This window comes from Oryzias melastigma, linkage group LG1, assembly GCF_002922805.2.
Source record: "Oryzias melastigma strain HK-1 linkage group LG1, ASM292280v2, whole genome shotgun sequence".
NCBI lineage: Eukaryota > Metazoa > Chordata > Actinopteri > Beloniformes > Adrianichthyidae > Oryzias > Oryzias melastigma.
Genome location: NC_050512.1, coordinates 17,084,476 through 17,102,928, shown reverse-complemented (window position 1 = coordinate 17,102,928; position 18,453 = coordinate 17,084,476). Strand labels below are relative to the sequence as shown.

Sequence of the window (18,453 nt, the reverse complement as noted above, 5' to 3'; positions counted from 1 at the left end):
TCTAGGAAACATATGATTCACTCTCGATGTGTTTGAGAAGGATTCCAAAACAGCTACAGAGAGTCTTTCTATTTTTGATGAATGGTTCATTACGGAGCAGCAGCTGTTACACGAAACCCAAAGCTAGCCGTCAAAACAGACAAAGATTGTAACTTTTACGCAACAACTATAATTTGAATCAAGAAATACTCAGAAATGCTAAGCTTAATTTTCTTTATATGTCCTCCATCATGAAAAAGTTTCTAGTAGTAAATGTAAACTAAAAACCTAATTTTGGTGTTTTATTTTTGCTTAAAGATTTCTTGGTGGACAGTTAAACAAAAATTTGACCTTTTGAATGGCAGACAAGCTCACGTGTTCAACAAAACAAAAAAATGCTCAAGTGAAGCACAATTCAATTATAATTCCCTCATTCCATGTGATAAAGCTCTAATCCCCAGCAGGATCCAGCATGTACGATAGCAGGGCTCTATCATTAGATTATCAAGATGGAATGCACAAAAAAACATGAATTGTTTTTTATTTTCAGATATTTATTGTTAGATTGGTGGTGACCTGAGGTGCCCACTTCTTTAGGATTAAAAATAACATATTTTTTCACTTCTGGGTTTGAATTCCATCTTGTGCATTCTTAAAAGCTATATTTTGTTGCCTAAAGCAAAGTTCAAGCGATTTTTATAATGCATTAATCACAAAATGTTGAGCTAATTAGTCATGCCACTTCTCTGTAAGACATTTCTAAGTGAAATAGAAATGAGGAATTTTCAGAGCTTAAATTAAACATAAAATCTCAGTCATTTTCTTCCAGCATTAACAGTGTTTTAATCTGATGTGTGTGTGTGTGTGTGTGTGTGTGTGTGTGCAGCCATACTCACTATGATGGCGCTCTTCACAGCGTGGCTGATGACCACAATAACGCTTCCTTTGTAGTTGTGCAGGGCTCCTGTGGCAGGACACTGCAGCAGCTCCCCGTCAGGGCTGAACACGGAGCTGAAGGGAACGTTGATGCTGCCGGATACGTGACCTCTGCTGAAGCTGAGGTCGTTTGGGTTAAGGAGCAATGATTATACTGAAAATGTGGCACGCTAAAGACAAAAACTCATCCTTTTTTTTCTATATTTTTCTTTGCTTATTGAATTTCAAAAACACCAAAATCTCCTTGATTGAAAATGTTGATAAAATAGTCTGGCAAAAACTCAATTGAGTTTATCTTAAAAAAACATGTTTTTAGTTCAGATATGACATAAAGGAAAAAGAACAATTACTATAACTATTGCTATTACTATTAAGATTAGAATTTTTGCAAAAAGAAAATCTGTGTTCTTACTAACATTATTGTTTTGGGTTCAACAAGAACATGGGATTGCGTAACTATGTTAATAAATTCCCAATAATTTCTCATCATGATGCATTTCATGTTTAGTTTATATGGAAACCCAAGCATATGGAGAGAAGAAGTGTTTAGTCAGTCACCAATTGCACAAGTTCTCCCTCTTAAAAAGATGAGAAGCCTGTAATTGTCATCATAGTTATACCTCAAATATAAGAGTCAAAATTAGACAAGAATATCCAGAAAATCACATGGGAAAAATCACATAAATTGGTGGCTGACTAAGTACTTTTCTTTTGCCACACTGTATATAGAGCTCAGTCTTGACTCCCCTGATTAACCACTTCAAGACACAGAACTGGATGAATGAGAACCTTCATCGACACACTCATACCACATGTAAGTCTTCTTGTCATCCACTTTCAGTGATTACAGACACCCACACAACAGCAGAGCTTTGGCAACGGTCAAAAAAACAGGTGAACAGAAGTCCGTGGACGTGGTCAATGCCTTTAAGAAGGTTTGCAGAATAAGCCCAGAGGAAGTTCCATTTCAAATCCATCTGCAAGCCTTCAATAACTTCATTTTAAAAGTGAGTAAATGCACTTATACCTTGGACACTTAGAAAAGATGCAAATATTCAATCAAATTCTAGTACTTTATTAAAGTTATTTTTTCAGCTTAGATTGCTTTCTCATACAAAGTTGACGTTTTGATTTATGGCGCAGCCTGTTGTCACGGTAACACAAGAGACAATGCACCGTTGAGCTAGCAGAAGCGGCACAGACTTTGTCTGTAGCGGCAGAGGAAAGTGTTATTGTTTTTGTTCTGTATTTTTGACATCAAGACCTGGATGACAATTAATTACTTCTTCCTAAACCCAGAAAAAACTCAGGTCAGTTTCCTAAACACCTGAGAGATGCTCTCTCTGATAGTCTCCTTGGATGGTGTAAATGTTGCCTCCAATTCTTCAGTCAGAAACTTAGGGGTTTTATTTGACCAGGATTTATCATTTAAGGCTCACATATCCTAAACATATAAAACTGCATTTTTCACCTGTGCAATATAGCTAGGATCAGACATATATTATCTAAAAGTGATGCTGAAAAACTCCTCCATGTATTTGTAACGTCTAGACTGGATATTGCAACTCTTTACTGATAGCATGCCCAAAAAGTTCTTTAAAAAGTTTTCAGCTTGTCCAGAATGCAGCAGCAAGATTGTTAGCAGGAACTAGTAGAAGAGAACACATCACTCCTGTGTTAGCTTCTCTCCACTGGGCTCCAGTTGAATCCAGGATCAAGTTCAAAATCCTCCTGTTAACCTATAAGGCTCTGAATGGTGTGGCCCCATCCTATATTAAAGGCTGAAAGCCGTCGCCAATTCTCAATAAGTTTATTTATAAATGTATGTTCCTTATGGTTCCATATCAGCATCTTTTTTTTTCTTGGAATAATTCTGCCGAGACTTAAGTCTTTAGAAATCTGCTTATTTCTGTTGATGCGTTTTTGAGTACATAAATTACACTTCTGGAATATCTGAGTTAACACTATAAATTAAAACATTTCAGACAATAAAAATGAAGGAACAATTTTCTCTCTGGTCTGTTTTTGTTCAAAAGCCCCATACTGTCCTATAAAAGCCCCATACTGTCATATAAAATTTACCTAGTAAAACATTGCAATTTTTTAAATTGATTTCCAGCACTAAAATATACAGATATATAAATATATATTATAGAATTTTTAAATTTTTAAATGACAGTATGCTCCTCATGAAAGAAAAGAGAACAATAAAGCCTGAGATCTATACCTTACTCAGCATGAGTGCTGGTGTTTACATCCCCTAGGTTCTGTCTTCACTCATAAAAGAGGTATAATATTTTTTTTCTTTTCCATAAAGGTTCAAAACGGTAAACAGCCAGTGGATATGTATAAAAAATGTAAAGTACACAGTGAAGGATACTCTTCTCCACTCCGAATATCGACAGCGACAATCTTCGGCTTGCCAGATTTGTTCCTTTTGGGGAGCCCGGCCTGGGATAATTCACAGAGGTCAATTAGATCCTCAGCCGAGATCCGGGGAGACGCTTCTGCTTTCAGGTCACACAGTGCCAGGGGCTCCCGCGACTGCAAGAGAGAAGGAGAGTCACCGCAAATGGAATTTTGAAACTCATCTGGATGGAGGCTTCTGCTCAAAGATGCATTTACAAATGTTCTTAAAGGAACCTCTCACAAGCTCCAAGTCCATGTGACCTGAACTAAACTAATTCTTAGAGCACGCTAACACAAACATAAAAGTCTTCATTCATGTGGGAAACATGTACCTAAATGTTAACTGTTAGTGTGAATGTGAGGAAATGAGAACTTACCAGATCTGTTTTGGGCATGTCCTGGTAGTCAGAGGAGAAGTATGATGCAGATTTCCCAAAGCCGTTATCCCCGGCTGGTTTTGGTAACTGGGCATGTTGACGGTACGTAGCGCTCCTCGGAGTCCAGCGGAAGAGGATGATGGATTCACGCACGCAGCGCTCAATATCAATTTCTGTGTAGTAAAAAAAAAAAAAGGAAGAAAGGATAAACATACAACAAAAACATGCTGATGGCACTTTTTGTTGTAAATGCAGCTAAATAACCCTTCCTTCTGAAAAAAAAAAAGCATTTTCCTTCTTTGATGTGTGAAATCAACATTGAGACTTGGTGCACATGTTCTGTGGGAGACTGGAATACAGAAGTAGGAGATTGACTTTAGTGCTGCATTCAGTGATCTATCTGCTGATCGAGTCATTGACTTGTCCAAAACTGAGTTTTGATGTGACACGGCTACCGGCCAAAATTCAGATAATTCAGCTCCAGCCGACCTGCTCAAGTCACGCTCCTGCTAGACCGCTGCACTGCCCCAGTCGCTCAAATCGCACTGCAGGACTTCATATCGCCTCAATTTGGGTCTGTGACATTGACTTAACATTGAAGGGGCACACACCGGCACACGCTTAAGCTATCAATGAAAAGTCTATACAAGGTTCTTAATTCAAAGTTGAACATTTACAAACATTGGAGTCTTACAAAAAGCTTTACCAGCATTTTCTAAAAGAAGGAGAAAAAAGAGGTTCAATGAATAAGTTGGTTTACGGTTTTACCTGGCAGGTCAGAGAAGAGAAGGATGCATTCATTAAAGCCGTTTGCTAAGAGGCGGTCCCTCAGCTGCTGCAGTATGGCGACGCCGATACAGAAGGGGAATGAGGAGTTTCCCAGCAGTAATGTGTCCCAGAGATGGAAGATCTTGTGCAGTGGGAAAACATCTGCAGAGGAAAGGAGGAAAAAAATATTTAGGAAGTGCAAAATATGTATATCCACTAACACAAGAGCAAATCTATAGAAGTTTAGACATGTAGAAGATTAAAAATAGACTATAGATCTGATTGTTTATGGTTTAAAGCACTATGCTCCTCTGGAAAGAAGTCTCTTTAAGTAGGGAAATTATTGGGAAAAATGTTGGGAGATTTTGTGGAAATTTACATGTGAAACATAAACAGCCGGAGAAACTTAAACAGGAACTTTTGGTTACTCAAATGAAACCACTTTAATGACTCGCCCATCTGTAGCGATTATTTTAGCTGCATAACTTTTAATGTCAAACTATTTTTTAATATGGACAAGAATAAGAAACCATCCGGGTTCTTCTGTTTATGCTGTGAAGCTCAGCAGAACGTGACTCAGGCTGAGAGACCACATTAGCAGTCAGATGAGTGGGATGGTGAATGTGAGTGACAGCCGCCTGGTCTCCATGTTCATGGAGGATGACCCCCTACGACCTTGTCTCACGTTGGACCGGGGCCATTTGCAGTCAGACGGGTTCACCTCAGTACTGGACTGACAAACAGGCTGGGTGAGGGGACAGGAGGCAGAAGAGGGACGATCCACCTTCTCCGACCCTTACAGAGCGTGTGCACAGGTGTCTGATAAATTAAAGATTCCACTGCCGAGCGCACGGCTCAAACAGATCTGTACGTTCAAGGGTTCCCAGCGACTGAGGCTGTTGGGAGGCTGCCGTCAGATCCAGTTGTGATGAGGATTGTCTAAATTTACACACAAGGTTATTGAAATAAATGCGCTGACTGATGTGGCTGCCTACAGCTAATTCAGGTTAATTATCTCACTTGTCCGTGTTTGTTTGCCTATATTTCAGGGCGCAGGACAGAGATGACTAGATTGATCTAGTGCACATACACAAACAGAGTAAAGTTCTCCATTAATGAGCTCCTGGTACTTTCTCTCAAATCACTGATACTCTTGAGTGGGACAAGCTCCAAAAGAGAAAGCAATACTTACGTGTGAACATAGTTAAGAACCAGGGGATGGCATACAGCTGTGGGAAGAAGACAAAGACATGTTAATGTCTGAGGTGTACAGCATCTGACCGTCCAAGTGTGACGTCTATTGATCCATTAAGGAGCATTCACACCGAATGCAACAAATTTGCGTGCCCCGCCCCTCTTTGTCACACAACAAATCCGTGCTCGTTGACTGTCAAAGAGTGTGTTCCTGGTCTTGAAGCCGCAGCCACATGTGGGAGGAGCTACCAGCTAATGCATTTCACTTTCTCAAGTGAGTAAACGGCTGAAAATAAGAGAAAGACTTTGGGAGAAACAACTTTTTTTCCAACGGCGGATATTGTTTTTTCAATTCCTTCTTTACTGCAGACCTTTCTCTTGCCTTGTCTTTAATATGAATGTATGGCGTTTTAGCAGTCAGTCATTTTTTAAACTGCTTTTTTTTCCTAACAGATGTGTGTGTTTTTGTTTGTCTGTCCTCTTCCTGTTCTTTTGTCGTGGGTACTATCACATTTCCATCTATGGATCAATCCTTAGATGGAATATTCCATGGATATTATGCTTCCTTTATTGAGAATTTAACTAGGACATACACAAATGAAAGTTGGAGACCGAAATGGGTTAGGGAGGGGATAGAAGTGTAGAAATATAAAGTTTTGAAAGATTTTTTTGTTTCTGTTATCAATGTAGTTTTTGTGCTCATGTAAAAGGAACAGGTTTGACTTACTCCCAGCTATGCAAACCAACCTCCTGCTCCGGTCATACAGAGACCCGAACAGCCGTCAGTGAGGATCCCCGGACCTCATACTCCCAGAGCTCCCTCCACAGGACACCACGGGGAACACAGTCACGGGGAACACGCCTTCTCCAAATTCACAAAACACATATGGACTGCATGAGCAAACTCCTACGAACCCTCCAGCACTCTGAAGAGGGTGTAGAGCTGGTCCACTATTCCACGACAAGGACGGAAACCGCACTGTTGGTCTTGGATCTGAGGTTCGACTATCAGGCAGACTCTCCTCTCCAGTACCCTGGCATAGACTTTTCCGTGGAGGCTGAAGAGTGTGATTCCCCAGTATTTGGAACATGAGCTCCGGTCCCCTTTCTTGGAAAGGGGGACCACCAAACCAGTCTGCCAGTCCAGTGATACGGTTGCCGTCTGCCATGCAATGCTGCAGAGATGTGTCAGCCAAGACACTCCCACAGCATCCAGAGACTTGAGGTACTCGGGGCGAACCCCATCCACCCCCGGAGCCTTGCCATGAGGAGCTCTTTGACTATCTCAGTGATCTCAGCCCGGGGGATGGACAGTTCCACCCCAGAGTCCTGAGCCTCGGCTTCCTCAAGGGTAGAGGGTTAAAGAGATCCTTCTTTCCACCGCCCAACAATGTCCCCAGTTGAAGCCAGATCCCCACCTGCACTGAAAAAGGTGCCTGCACAGAACTGCTTTCCCCTCCTGAGGCGCTGGATGATTTACCAGAATCTCTTCAAGGCCAACCAATAGTCCTTCTCCATGGCCTCACCAAACTCCTCCCAGGACCGAGTTTTTGCTTTCACAACAGCCCGGACCGCAGCTCACTTAGACTGGCGGTACCTGTCAGCTGCCTCTGGAGTCCCACAAGCCAGTCCGGCCTGATAGGACTCCTTCTTCAGCTTGATGGCATCCCTAACTTCCACCATCGGGTTCAGGGTTGCCGCAACGACAGGCGCCAGAGACCTTATGACCACAGCTCTGGAAAGCAACAGAGACAATGGAGGTGGAGAGCATGATCCACTTGGACTCAATGTCTCCAACCTCCCTCGGTAACCACATGCAGCTGTTGAAGTAAAGGCTGAAAGAATCCCATCTGTTGAAGATAAGGCTCCTTTCAAGGAAAATACCTACAAGAAACACGTAATTCTTCCCTTAGACTGACAGTCAACAAGGCCGACGTGGGCCTTTGATTGCGCCACTTCAAAGCTGTGGAATCACAAACCGAACGAGAGGAGGCTGACATTTCTGCAATAAAAAAACACCACTTCTCATTACGTCACCCACAGATGACACACATTTATCAGAGGAGGACCCAAATCCCGGTGAGGGAGCACAGACGCTAACCTTGGCACCGAGGAGCGGCGTCAGTGGGAAAGGCAAGGGCAGGAAGAGGTGGCACAAAGTAAGAGAAATCAAGTGAGCCCAGCACCGGAGTGTCATTAAGTGTGCCTGCCAGACATTTCCTCGCTGTATAAATTATCATCCGTGGACTACGGGGAGAACTTGACTGTGACCACAAATCCTGGAAAGGACGACGTTGAGCAAAAAGTGTCATTGACATAGAAAGATATACACACAGCAGTCTATCGATGGTCATTTACTTTGCCCTTGGAAAGGAAATAAAAAAAAGAATAATGTCCTATATTGCCAAATTCCTATCAAAGATAAACTTGCAATAAAAAGACAAATGCAGTGTTTCGAGTGTGTCTTGCACCGCTGCTTATTGTCATGGCTCCGTCTGGCAGTCTTGGTAACTTACATCTGGAATGAAGCCAATTTCATTGAGATGGTTGCTTAGCTCTGGGTCATGAAAAGCAATCATTTGGGAGAAGACAGTCAAGTACTCTGAAATAGAGACAAAACAACAAAAGTGAGAACAGCCCCATTTCTGTCTGGAAGTCTGAAAAGAATGCTAAAAAACACACAAAAAACTAAATGTTTGTTGACTTTAAGTTTCAATCCAATCATTTTTTTTTATTGTAAAAACGGTCCCAGTGGTCTTTCAACTATGATCATGCCATTTTTTAACCAAAATTTAAAAAAATCCTGTGTTTTTTTCTAGGACATAGTTTCTGCAGTTCATCAGACATGTGGGCAGAACCATTGGTGCAGAGTAAGCCAGCACCCATTTGCCATCATGCTTTTGTTTATACTCTCTAGTTAGCTTACAGCCCCTCAAAACCTAACCAATGAGGAAGGTTTTTGCCAGACAAATACATCGGATTAAGAGAGCAGCTGCTAAAATACCATTAGAGTGATGGTGTCCTGAAAAGTATGTGGAGTTTCTGACTGACCACTTTCTTCCATTGTACAAAAAGAAGAATCATGTTTACTGTAACAAAATCATCTTCATGCATGACAATGCACTGTCTCATGTTGCAAGGAATACCATTGGCTGTTATGGGCCTAACAGGAGATAAACTGAAGGTGTGACCTCCATCCTCCCGTGACCTCAACCCTATTGAGAACATTGAGAGCATCCTCAAGCAAAATATCTCTGTGGGTGGAGGCAGTTCACATCCAATCAGCAGCTCTGGGAGGCTATTCTGACATCGTGTAAAGAAATTCAAGCAGAAACTCTCCAAAAACTCACAAGTTCAATGGATGCAATGATTGTGAAGCTGCTCCAAAATAAGAGACCTGTGTTAAAATGTAGCTTTACCTATTAAGATGTTTTTGATTTTTATTTTTATTAAAAAAACACATATATATCTTTAGGTTTGTTCAGTAATGTTTAATATATACTCTAATGTTAGGGACTTGAAAATTATGTAGACTGAGAAAATGTTGAAAAATCATAGAAAAATATAATTTGCATAATAATTTGGAACACACTGAAGGTCCTACATCACACCTACAATTTTCTGATCCTGATTCACTACAATTTGAATAAAATAAAATACAAAAAATGCACTGTTAAGCCTAATTTGTAAATCTCTTCCATATAGAGAACAATGTTACTAGAACATGCTAACACCCCCAAAAGTTTCATTGGAGTAGGTCTTTAATGACAAAACATCAACTTGTCTAGAGATGCAACACTAATACTGTAGAATAATTACATTCATTTAAATGGAACCAATTTTAATTCTATTTTTTATCAAAAATTACTAATGGGGATTTTTTTCCTTTTAAAGCACCTCAAATTCCCATTTAGAAATGCTGTGATCTACTTTCTGCAGACGGTGATTAAAGCTCCAGTATTTACATAGTAACTCTTGGAAAGAGCTCAGGCCGCAGATGAACATTAGCCACCTCTGCAGAGCATCTAGCCCCGCTGTGATATGATAATAGGCGCACTCCCCACAGAGCTGCATAGATGCACGGAGCAGCTGTTTATCAGTCAGATAGGAATTGCTCCTGACATTTCTCCGCAGGCATTTGCAGTTTCATGCGTCTACGTGCCTCAGAATGACGGGGCTCAGCTGGCGACTCCATTAAGACGGGCTGAAATGAGTTTTCACAGCTTAAGAGAGACACGGAGCTCGAATTAAGTCAACATGAGACGACGGTGCGATTGCTCCACATCAGCCAATGAGCATTTGTTTCTTGAGCCAAGGTGAAATCTGGGGCCGTTTTGAGCGTGTTGTTTGGATAAGCAAAACACAGAAATGTGAGGTTATGGTGTCAAAAGATTTCAGGTAGTTAAAATCTTTTAAAACCGATTTGAATCTAATTTAAGATCTTGTGTACAAAGAAATACAACTTATGCTGGGGTAGTATATATTTATACCTAAAAATACTTCATAGTGTCAAAACAAATAATAATCTAATTAGTGTGACACTCTCAAAATGTTTCAGAGAATAAAACTTACACAATTGTTGTCTTTCTTCTAGAAAACGTTACAATTTGCTTTCAAAATATTTTTACATAATACAGTTTTGAAAATAAAAAGAGAAAGGAATTTTCCCCCCAAATATTGCAGTTTTTCATTGTTTTATTTTTCAAGTGACCTAGGATAAACATTTTTAAATGTATTTTGGCATTCTTAGTGATATACGGTAACATAGGCACCAAATTTAGACTGTGATGTCTAGATATGAAATGAAATCACATTTATCACAACTGCACTTAATCCAGTCCTCCCAGTTTAAAGTTTGAATATTTTCAGCAGTTCAATAAACAGTTTTTATTGGTTTAAATTGTTTTTTAATATTAATCAAAGATCCAACACTTAAATCGTGTTTCTCTGCAGAACATGATGGAGTTTAGAACATCAGCTGATCTCACTTTATTCACTTCTACACACAGAACAGGTTAAAACAAGATTTTTTGGCAGAAAATCTAACAGAAAAATATGACTTCATCTTGACCTCAGGACTTATTTTGGTGGGTTTGTCCTTTTTAACAATGCTGTACTTCTTTACTGCCGGAGTAATTCGTCTCTCATCATCTGACTGTAAATCTCTGCGTTTACAGCAGTGTGCCACACGCTGACAATCTGACATGTTTTCTTCAGTGCTGCACTGAATCTTACAACACAATAATTATAAATTATTTAAAGACACACTCTTAAAATTCTGTTTTTAAAAGGTTATTTTGGCATTTTACTCACAATGGAAGACATATGCAAAGGAAAATTGAGCTTAAAATACCATTTTTGAGTATTTCTTTATTCAAATTATTATAAATCAGAATGATTTCAAAATGTTGCTTTAAAAAGCTCTTATTTAATATGTAGAAAAGACACTGGCTGGGCCACAAGCTTCCTGTTCACTCCACTCTGATGCATCCGTTACAGATGACCAGATTCATGTACGTCTACGTTGAATAATTCTACGCAGTCTACATCGGAGGATTCATTCTAGTATTGCTGATCATTTTTGCTGTACCTATAAGTACAGTAGATTGGGGTTTTGAGGGGCTGTAAGGTATCGGAAGAGCATGTAAACATGGAGCTCTCAGAAATGGGGAGGGGAAGGAGGAGCGAGGCTGCTCCACACCAACAGACCTGCCCACAATTGACAGGTAAATTTCTAATGAACTACTGTCACTCTGCAGAAACTATGTTCTAGAAAACAGGACCCAATTTTATTTTTATTTTTTTTTTTTTTGCCTAAAAGCAGCATAATCATAAATGAAAAGACCACTGGGAAATGATCGCAGAGGGACTTTAACACATTTACACAGACTTTTTAATTATTTAAAGTATTATAGGAGCTTTATTCAGATATTAAATACTTTTAATAAGTTTTGCAGATCTGCAGCTCTAAATAAATGTGTGCTTTAAATGTGGAAAAAAGAAGTTCTTACCTTGAATGACATGGGAGTTATCCTTCAAGAAAAAGTTGTACAGGTACTTAGGGATGAAGGCAGACATGCAGGCGTACGCTAAAGCTGTGGAAATGTGACACATAAATGACAGGTTGTAGAGAAAAATAGCAACAGGGAAAAAACTATAGTTTAGCATGAATGAGATAAACTGCTTGAAGGAAGTCAACATCAAATTCTTACCTTCATTATTGAAGTTTAAATACAGAAACGGGGCGCAAAGAGAATCCAAACCTAAAACAAAAAACATATAAATTAGTTGGAATTATTTTCACTGCATGTGGAACAAGAACAAGACAGATTCCAAAATGCGACATGACCACCATCTAGTGTCCAGCTATTGATGGTACAATAATAGAAAGTGTTAAGAAAACAACAGTGATAAACCAGAAGCAGACAGTAAAAGAGATTGATGGGCATGGCTGACCCTGCCAGTAGACCAGGTCAGGGTGTGAGACCACCCAGGCTTTCAACACACGCCTGAACTTGGTGTGGCCCTCAGGAGACGACAGCAGCTCATCGTACTGATGACAGCGGGGGATGTCCACTTCAATCTGAGCACAAGAACATCCACGGCTGTTAAATAAACCACATTTACTGATCTTTTTCAGTTTATTAGGAAACGGCTGCACACCTGTCTGTCAGTGGGAATGGGGGTGTCTTTGTCAATGCTGTCGTACTTGGCCTGAATATCACCCTGTGCAAAAAGAGGACTCCTTAGGATCTGATTTAATGCAGTTTTCTCTTGTGGGTCAGTCAGATTTTTATTGTAATACCTCAATTCCCAGCAAAGCAGCCCACGCCAGTCCTCGAACAAGAGGAGGAACGTCCAATCTGGCTTCTTTCCACACTAAGTTCTTCTTATACGGATAAGCCTGAGGAAGGAAAAAGTAAGAATATTTTTTTTTACTTAATCTTCACAGTATTATTACAGGAAAGAATGACAGGATGAAATATTCAGCAGGTTATTGTGCTCTGTAAGAGAGTCACCCAGTGCTGGCCTGACCTTGAGCAGCCTGTCAAAGAGGATGATGCGGATGAGCTGATACTCCGTGTCTCTCTCGCGGATGATGAGTGGCAGTGTGACGGTGGACGACAACTCATTGCTGCTGCAGGATTGGGGCAAAGTCGACTGTCTAAAGGAGGAAGAGAGAAAAAATGGAAACTTGCATTTGGCAGATCAAATTCAAAAGCTTTAAATCCAGAATGAAAAGGACTTACTCGTCTTCAAGAAGGGGATAATAAGCCTCACCAGCTACATCCTTAAGTCTCTAAAAAAAGCAAAAAATAATAAATCTTTTACCTAAACTGCAACCTTGCTGTCTATCTGCTTTGTTAATATTATATCTAGCATAGACAATTCATGTTAATTATTTGAAAATTATGTTAACTTAAATTTTATCAAATTTGAAGATGTCTAAACAAGTTTGGAGTTCTAATTTGTCTTGCCACTAAAAACTATTTCGGCACCAAAAACAACTTTATTGATATGTCAGTAACAGTTTAAACAACAGCTTGTCAAACTTAGAATTAATTAGAATTTAAATGAAATCACTAAGAAAACAGCATATTTATCTTTTTAAAAAAGATAAAAAATAACTTTTATTGTAAATTGGTTTTAATTTAAAAGTCAACCATATTTTAACATGATTTACATAGTATATATTATGGAGGCTTGAAAGAGCCAATTTGAAATAAATATATACACCATTAAATAAATAAATAAATGTGTCATTAATTATTTAAAAGTGGCATTCAATAAATAAATGTTGAAATAAATGTGGCATTAAAATATTAAAATGGAACATTTAAATATTTAATGACATATTTATTCATTTCATTGCCATTGTGGGTTAAAAGAGCCAAATTGAAATAAATAGATTTAATATGAAATAAATAAATAAATGTACATATTAACAGTTATTTAATCTATGCCTAATCCAGTGTATAAACATATTGAGACAAAAACTTTTTTTTTAAATTCTAAAGTTTTAAAGGTGTTCCGACAGATTTTTTTTTCCACTTGTCTTACATTTCTGAGCTGACACAAAGACAGCGTCACCGTGGTGTCATCCAGCAAAAAGCTCCGATCTCTTCCCTGCCCGAACGACTCCCCATCCTCCACAACAAAACTAGATAGAAAGAAAAAAGAAAACGATGCAGACAGCGCTGCTAAAAAAGCTGAAAAAGAGCTTTTTGTGTGGTGATGTAGGATCTGTACTTTGGCAGAGTGCAGATGGGAGGTTTGGACTGGATGATTTCCTTGTTGGTCAGCTCCTTCTCCAGGTCTCCACCCGCCAGACACCACAGATGGTAAACTTCATCGATGCCCCGCTCAGCCAGGTAGTCCCCATCATCATCTGACAGCACAGAAATAGAAAATCTTTAATAGAGTGGGCACACGTACTGTTATTGAATGTTATCAATGAAAATAATCAAAAGAAAGCTAAAAAAACAGATCCACAGCAGGGATTTTAAATCTAGAATAGAACATATTTTATATAAAAGCTTCTTACAAACAAAAATACACAAAAAATTGACTGTATTTGGGATTTTGAGACAAATATATTAAAATAGAGCTAAATTTAAGTCATCAACCTATTGTCTGTGAAGTTATGGACTTTATAACATAAAAGAGTAAACCTCGAATTAAAAAAAAAAAAACATAATAAAACTTGTCAAAATTAAATGACATAACTGAAAATTATGAACCAAAAATTGTAACCATTTATATCAAACATAATTTTATTTTGAAATACAAATAGTGCTATTTTTTTATGTATTATTTGCACATTAAAGTATGTAGGGGCTAAAACAATTGTATATTGTGTAGAGACACCTTTGCACAGATCATTAATGTCTTCTGGGAGCTCCAAACTTGCACAGCGCAGAGATGAGGAGAAGAGGCTGACCGGCTTCTGGAAGGGTCTATACTGGCAGGAAATGCCCTCGAAAACAGGGTCTCCCAGCAGCTCTGCAGGGGTCATCCTGTAGAGTTCACATACAGATCAAAGACATGAGGATCATAACAATACATACAATAAAATAAGTGTTGTAAATGTAACAAAAAATATATAAATAAAATGAAAGAGGCTGTTTTTTACCTTTTTGATGGTAGAAATGTCAAACACTTCCTTAATAAGTCGAGCAAATTCTCCGGGAGTTCCTGCAATGTGGGATACAACAATGGCTGCTTAAAATTATAGAAGAGAAGAAAAAATATATTTTCTCAGCAGCTACTCATTTTTAGGGGGGAGATTATTTAGTTTATTTAAAAAAAAAAAAAAAAAAGTTAAAAGTTAAAAAAAAACATTTTTTTTAAGAAAGAATTACTGTATTAATTTAATCTTTTCATTGAGCATAAATGTAAAAAGTGTGGGTAAGAAGCTACTTCCTACTTCCTTGAAATTAATCTCTAAAATTTCTAAATGTATTCAAGATAAAATATGCAGATATTTGAAAGTTGTAGATATTCTTATTTAAAGTTAAAAACATACTTAAAACATGAACTTCTATTGATCTAATCTTATCCAGTAGTTATATAAATGAAAGCAACCTTTTATTCTTACCATTGTTTTTTGTCACCTATTTTAACTACAATTACTTTCTCAAAGTATAAATTTAAACACTTAACCATGTATATTTAGAATGTTGTTTAGACTTACAAGTCCCACTCCAATCATCTTTAGATATTTTTAAGAGTTCCCAGCAGTCTTTTAATTATTATTATGCTGTTTGTAGCCTAAATAAGAAACCTTGTGTTGTTTTTTTTGGACATAGTGTCTGAAACGCGGCTGTAGTTCATTACAAATTTGCCTCTGAATTGTGGGTGGGACCATTGGTGCGGTGCAACCCCGCCACCTTTCCCCTCGCCATTAGGGAACGGAGCTGGGAGCTTGTATAGCATATTTTCGACGTCACAAATAGGATCATTTTCTAACAGCATTTTTTCATCTGCTCCCAATTAACAACGATTTGAATAAAGAAGTACTGGGCCAGCTGTGGGGCAGCGGTTGGGTGGAGAACTACGTCCTCCAAGAACATATCATAACTGAAGTGTTAAAAGTCAGGTGACAAACACACAGTTTCCTTAGTGTGAGGCTTACCTTAATGGTATCCAAGCAACCGTGCTCCTCAGCGAGAACTGTGACAATGTCGTCCATGCAACCTGGTAATGACACAGCACCAGCGCTCAAGCCCAACGGATTAAAACCTTTCGCTCTGCTCAGTAGAGAATCGCATCCTTTTCACTCACCCAGGGTTAAAATGAATTTCAGCCTCTCACTTATATCAATATTCTGCAGAAGTCTTCTTCCCTGGAACAAATTCACACACTTCCATTTTTAAGGTGAAAGTCATTTGCTTGGCATAAATTCAGGCTAAGGCTGGAATCTTTTAGAAAAAAGAGAATAAATAATCGAAATAGGTTTTGACTGAACTCCATCAGCTTGAATGAAGGGTGTTGGTGATGGATGCTTACCGCACACAATTCAAAGAGCAAAACTCCAAGCGACCAGACATCCGTCTTGGGTCCTGAGGGATGAGGAGCTTCGTCATGTGATGGATCACTGGGGTGGAAAGAGCCCTGGGCGATCACTTCTGGAGCAAGGTATGATGGGTAGCTGGGGTCAAAATGGCAGAGCAGATAAACATGTCACTTTGTCAGCTTGTTCCCCACACTTCTAGTTGATGAATCGTATTCATCTCCTAATTAACAGAGATCTTAGCTTTTATTTTATGCTCATTTGCATTTTTTGAGGAAATATAAATTAATCTATTACAATCCTCCAACGTAGTGAGTACAAACAGCAGTTTCTTGGTAAACTACATCTGACAGATCCATTTATTGTGACTCCCTGCCAGATGTTCTATTGAAAGTCATGCGTATCTGCCGTCATTACTCTCTCCATCCTCGAAAAAGGATATTAAACAGACACAGTTTAAAGTGCACTTAGGCCTCTGGATAAAGATGAAAGTGCAATAATTTGTTACAGCTTCTCAGCAGGACAGATGCTTTATGCCCCCAAATCCCCGGTGCCTTTTGAAAGAAACAAAAACATGGTTTGGTGTGTGCTGAGGCCTACTGTCCTTTATTGTGAGGGAATCTGGTGGAAGCTGGAGAGGGGCTGACACTAACAGCAAACAGATACACACCAACCTCTGGCCCTCGTCAAGCCGCTGAGTGTGATAAATCAGGAGACAAAGACATACCCGATGGGGAAATCAACATCTGCGCCGTGATCAGTCATGTGATAAAGCCCGAACTTCGCCAGCTTGACGTTCCCCTTCAAAACACAAAGTCCATCTTAGATGAATCTCTTTTACATGTGCGCATTGTTAAATGTTTTAAACAATTAAGCACATTCCAAAAACATTGAGGTGTAAAATAAAGAAGTATAAAGCATATAGAAGGAGTCTCAAATATTTAGCAAGAACAAGCATCCAAATTTGTTATCATATGTACTATATTTATCAATTTGTTTGAGGATTTATAAATGATAAATCCAAAAATTACTGAGATTCCAAACAATTTTATTTTCAGTAGTTATATATACAGTATACACACACACACACTCCTGGGGCCTTTCAGTGGATTCAAACCTTCTTGATATGAGGCAAGACTGCTAAGGACTGACGTACAATAACTGACAATTTTTATAAGAATTCTAAAAAAAAGTTTAAAATCACTTAAAGCGACAGACAAATACCTTACAGTCCAGGAGCACATTGTTCGGGCTGAGAGCTCTGTGCACCAAACCATGTCTGTTCATAAAATCCAGGCCCTCAAGAACCTCATAGGCAATCTGGAACACCTTTTCTGGGCTAACAAAAAATATATAATCTTTAATCTGCAATATGGCAAATGTCCTAGGAAAATGATGCATCTGCATTTGCAAAACACAGGTAAAATAAATATATTTAATAACAATTGTTGACCAATCTGACCAGTGAAACAAAATTTTGCTGAAATATTAAACATGAATTCTAGTGGTTTACCTTGCTTTTTGTCCTTGTTTGAAGTTGTTTAGGTTTCTCTCATAGTGCTCCGCAACAACAATAAGCCTCTCTAAACAATAATACAAAGAGAAGACAACAGAAACACATTAATTATGAAGAAATAAAAAGAAGTAAAAAATAAGGGATGAAAAGGAAAAAGCAAAAGATTTTAAACAAAAAAGGCCAAAAAAACTTGTTCACTATCAAAACTTTTTAATATTGATATCAACAATCACAATTTTGTCGCAAATGAATTGGCTGCACATCTAAAGCACACACAAAAAACGCATACTTTTGCAAACATGTATAAAAATGATTAACTTTATTAGATTTAAATAAATATGAATGTATATGTCCTCCCCGGGGCCTTCACCCAGAGAGAATCCAGAACACCCCCACAGGTAGGCATCGACGTGGCATCCAGACCAGATGCTCTGGGGAAGACCCAAGCCTGGGAATGCTTCGGGGTCCTCCCAGAGGACCTGGAGGAAATGGCGGGGAGAGGAAAGTCTAACCATCTTTGCTTAGACCCCCATGACCCGGTCTCAGAGGAGTGGAAGAAGATCTATGAATAGTGTGTCCCACATGAGTTGGGGCATAACAATTATTTTTACCAGCGATTTGATTCATATTATCATTTGTGTTTTGCCAATACGATTCTCAGTCAATATTGGTTCATTTTAAACGATCTGATTCACTAGCCTGCAATCCATCCAGGACATCAGAGGACATTAGCCAGTGTGACTCAGAAAATTAAACCAATT

At 38.8% G+C, this 18,453-nt stretch overlaps 1 protein-coding gene across 2 annotated transcripts in view; it reads right to left on the bottom strand.

Moving 5' to 3' along the window:
* The window catches only part of tbck (TBC1 domain containing kinase), a 21,701-nt gene that overhangs the window by 2,335 nt on the left and 913 nt on the right, over positions 1–18,453 (bottom strand). For both annotated transcript variants that reach the window (XM_024289755.2, XM_024289756.2), the window contains exons 3-25: positions 17,690–17,759; positions 17,401–17,515; positions 16,904–16,977; positions 16,173–16,314; positions 15,948–16,008; positions 15,799–15,860; positions 14,797–14,858; positions 14,532–14,680; positions 13,914–14,052; positions 13,725–13,824; positions 12,914–12,963; positions 12,699–12,828; positions 12,469–12,567; positions 12,327–12,389; positions 12,120–12,246; positions 11,876–11,926; positions 11,675–11,758; positions 8,180–8,265; positions 5,662–5,698; positions 4,470–4,631; positions 3,702–3,874; positions 3,296–3,459; positions 876–1,035 (exon numbers count right to left, since the gene is read on the bottom strand). In XM_024289755.2, coding sequence (XP_024145523.1) covers positions 876–1,035; positions 3,296–3,459; positions 3,702–3,874; positions 4,470–4,631; positions 5,662–5,698; positions 8,180–8,265; positions 11,675–11,758; positions 11,876–11,926; positions 12,120–12,246; positions 12,327–12,389; positions 12,469–12,567; positions 12,699–12,828; positions 12,914–12,963; positions 13,725–13,824; positions 13,914–14,052; positions 14,532–14,680; positions 14,797–14,858; positions 15,799–15,860; positions 15,948–16,008; positions 16,173–16,314; positions 16,904–16,977; positions 17,401–17,515; positions 17,690–17,759 — 2,360 coding nt within the window. The remainder of the gene's footprint in view (positions 1–875; positions 1,036–3,295; positions 3,460–3,701; positions 3,875–4,469; positions 4,632–5,661; positions 5,699–8,179; positions 8,266–11,674; positions 11,759–11,875; positions 11,927–12,119; positions 12,247–12,326; positions 12,390–12,468; positions 12,568–12,698; positions 12,829–12,913; positions 12,964–13,724; positions 13,825–13,913; positions 14,053–14,531; positions 14,681–14,796; positions 14,859–15,798; positions 15,861–15,947; positions 16,009–16,172; positions 16,315–16,903; positions 16,978–17,400; positions 17,516–17,689; positions 17,760–18,453) is intronic.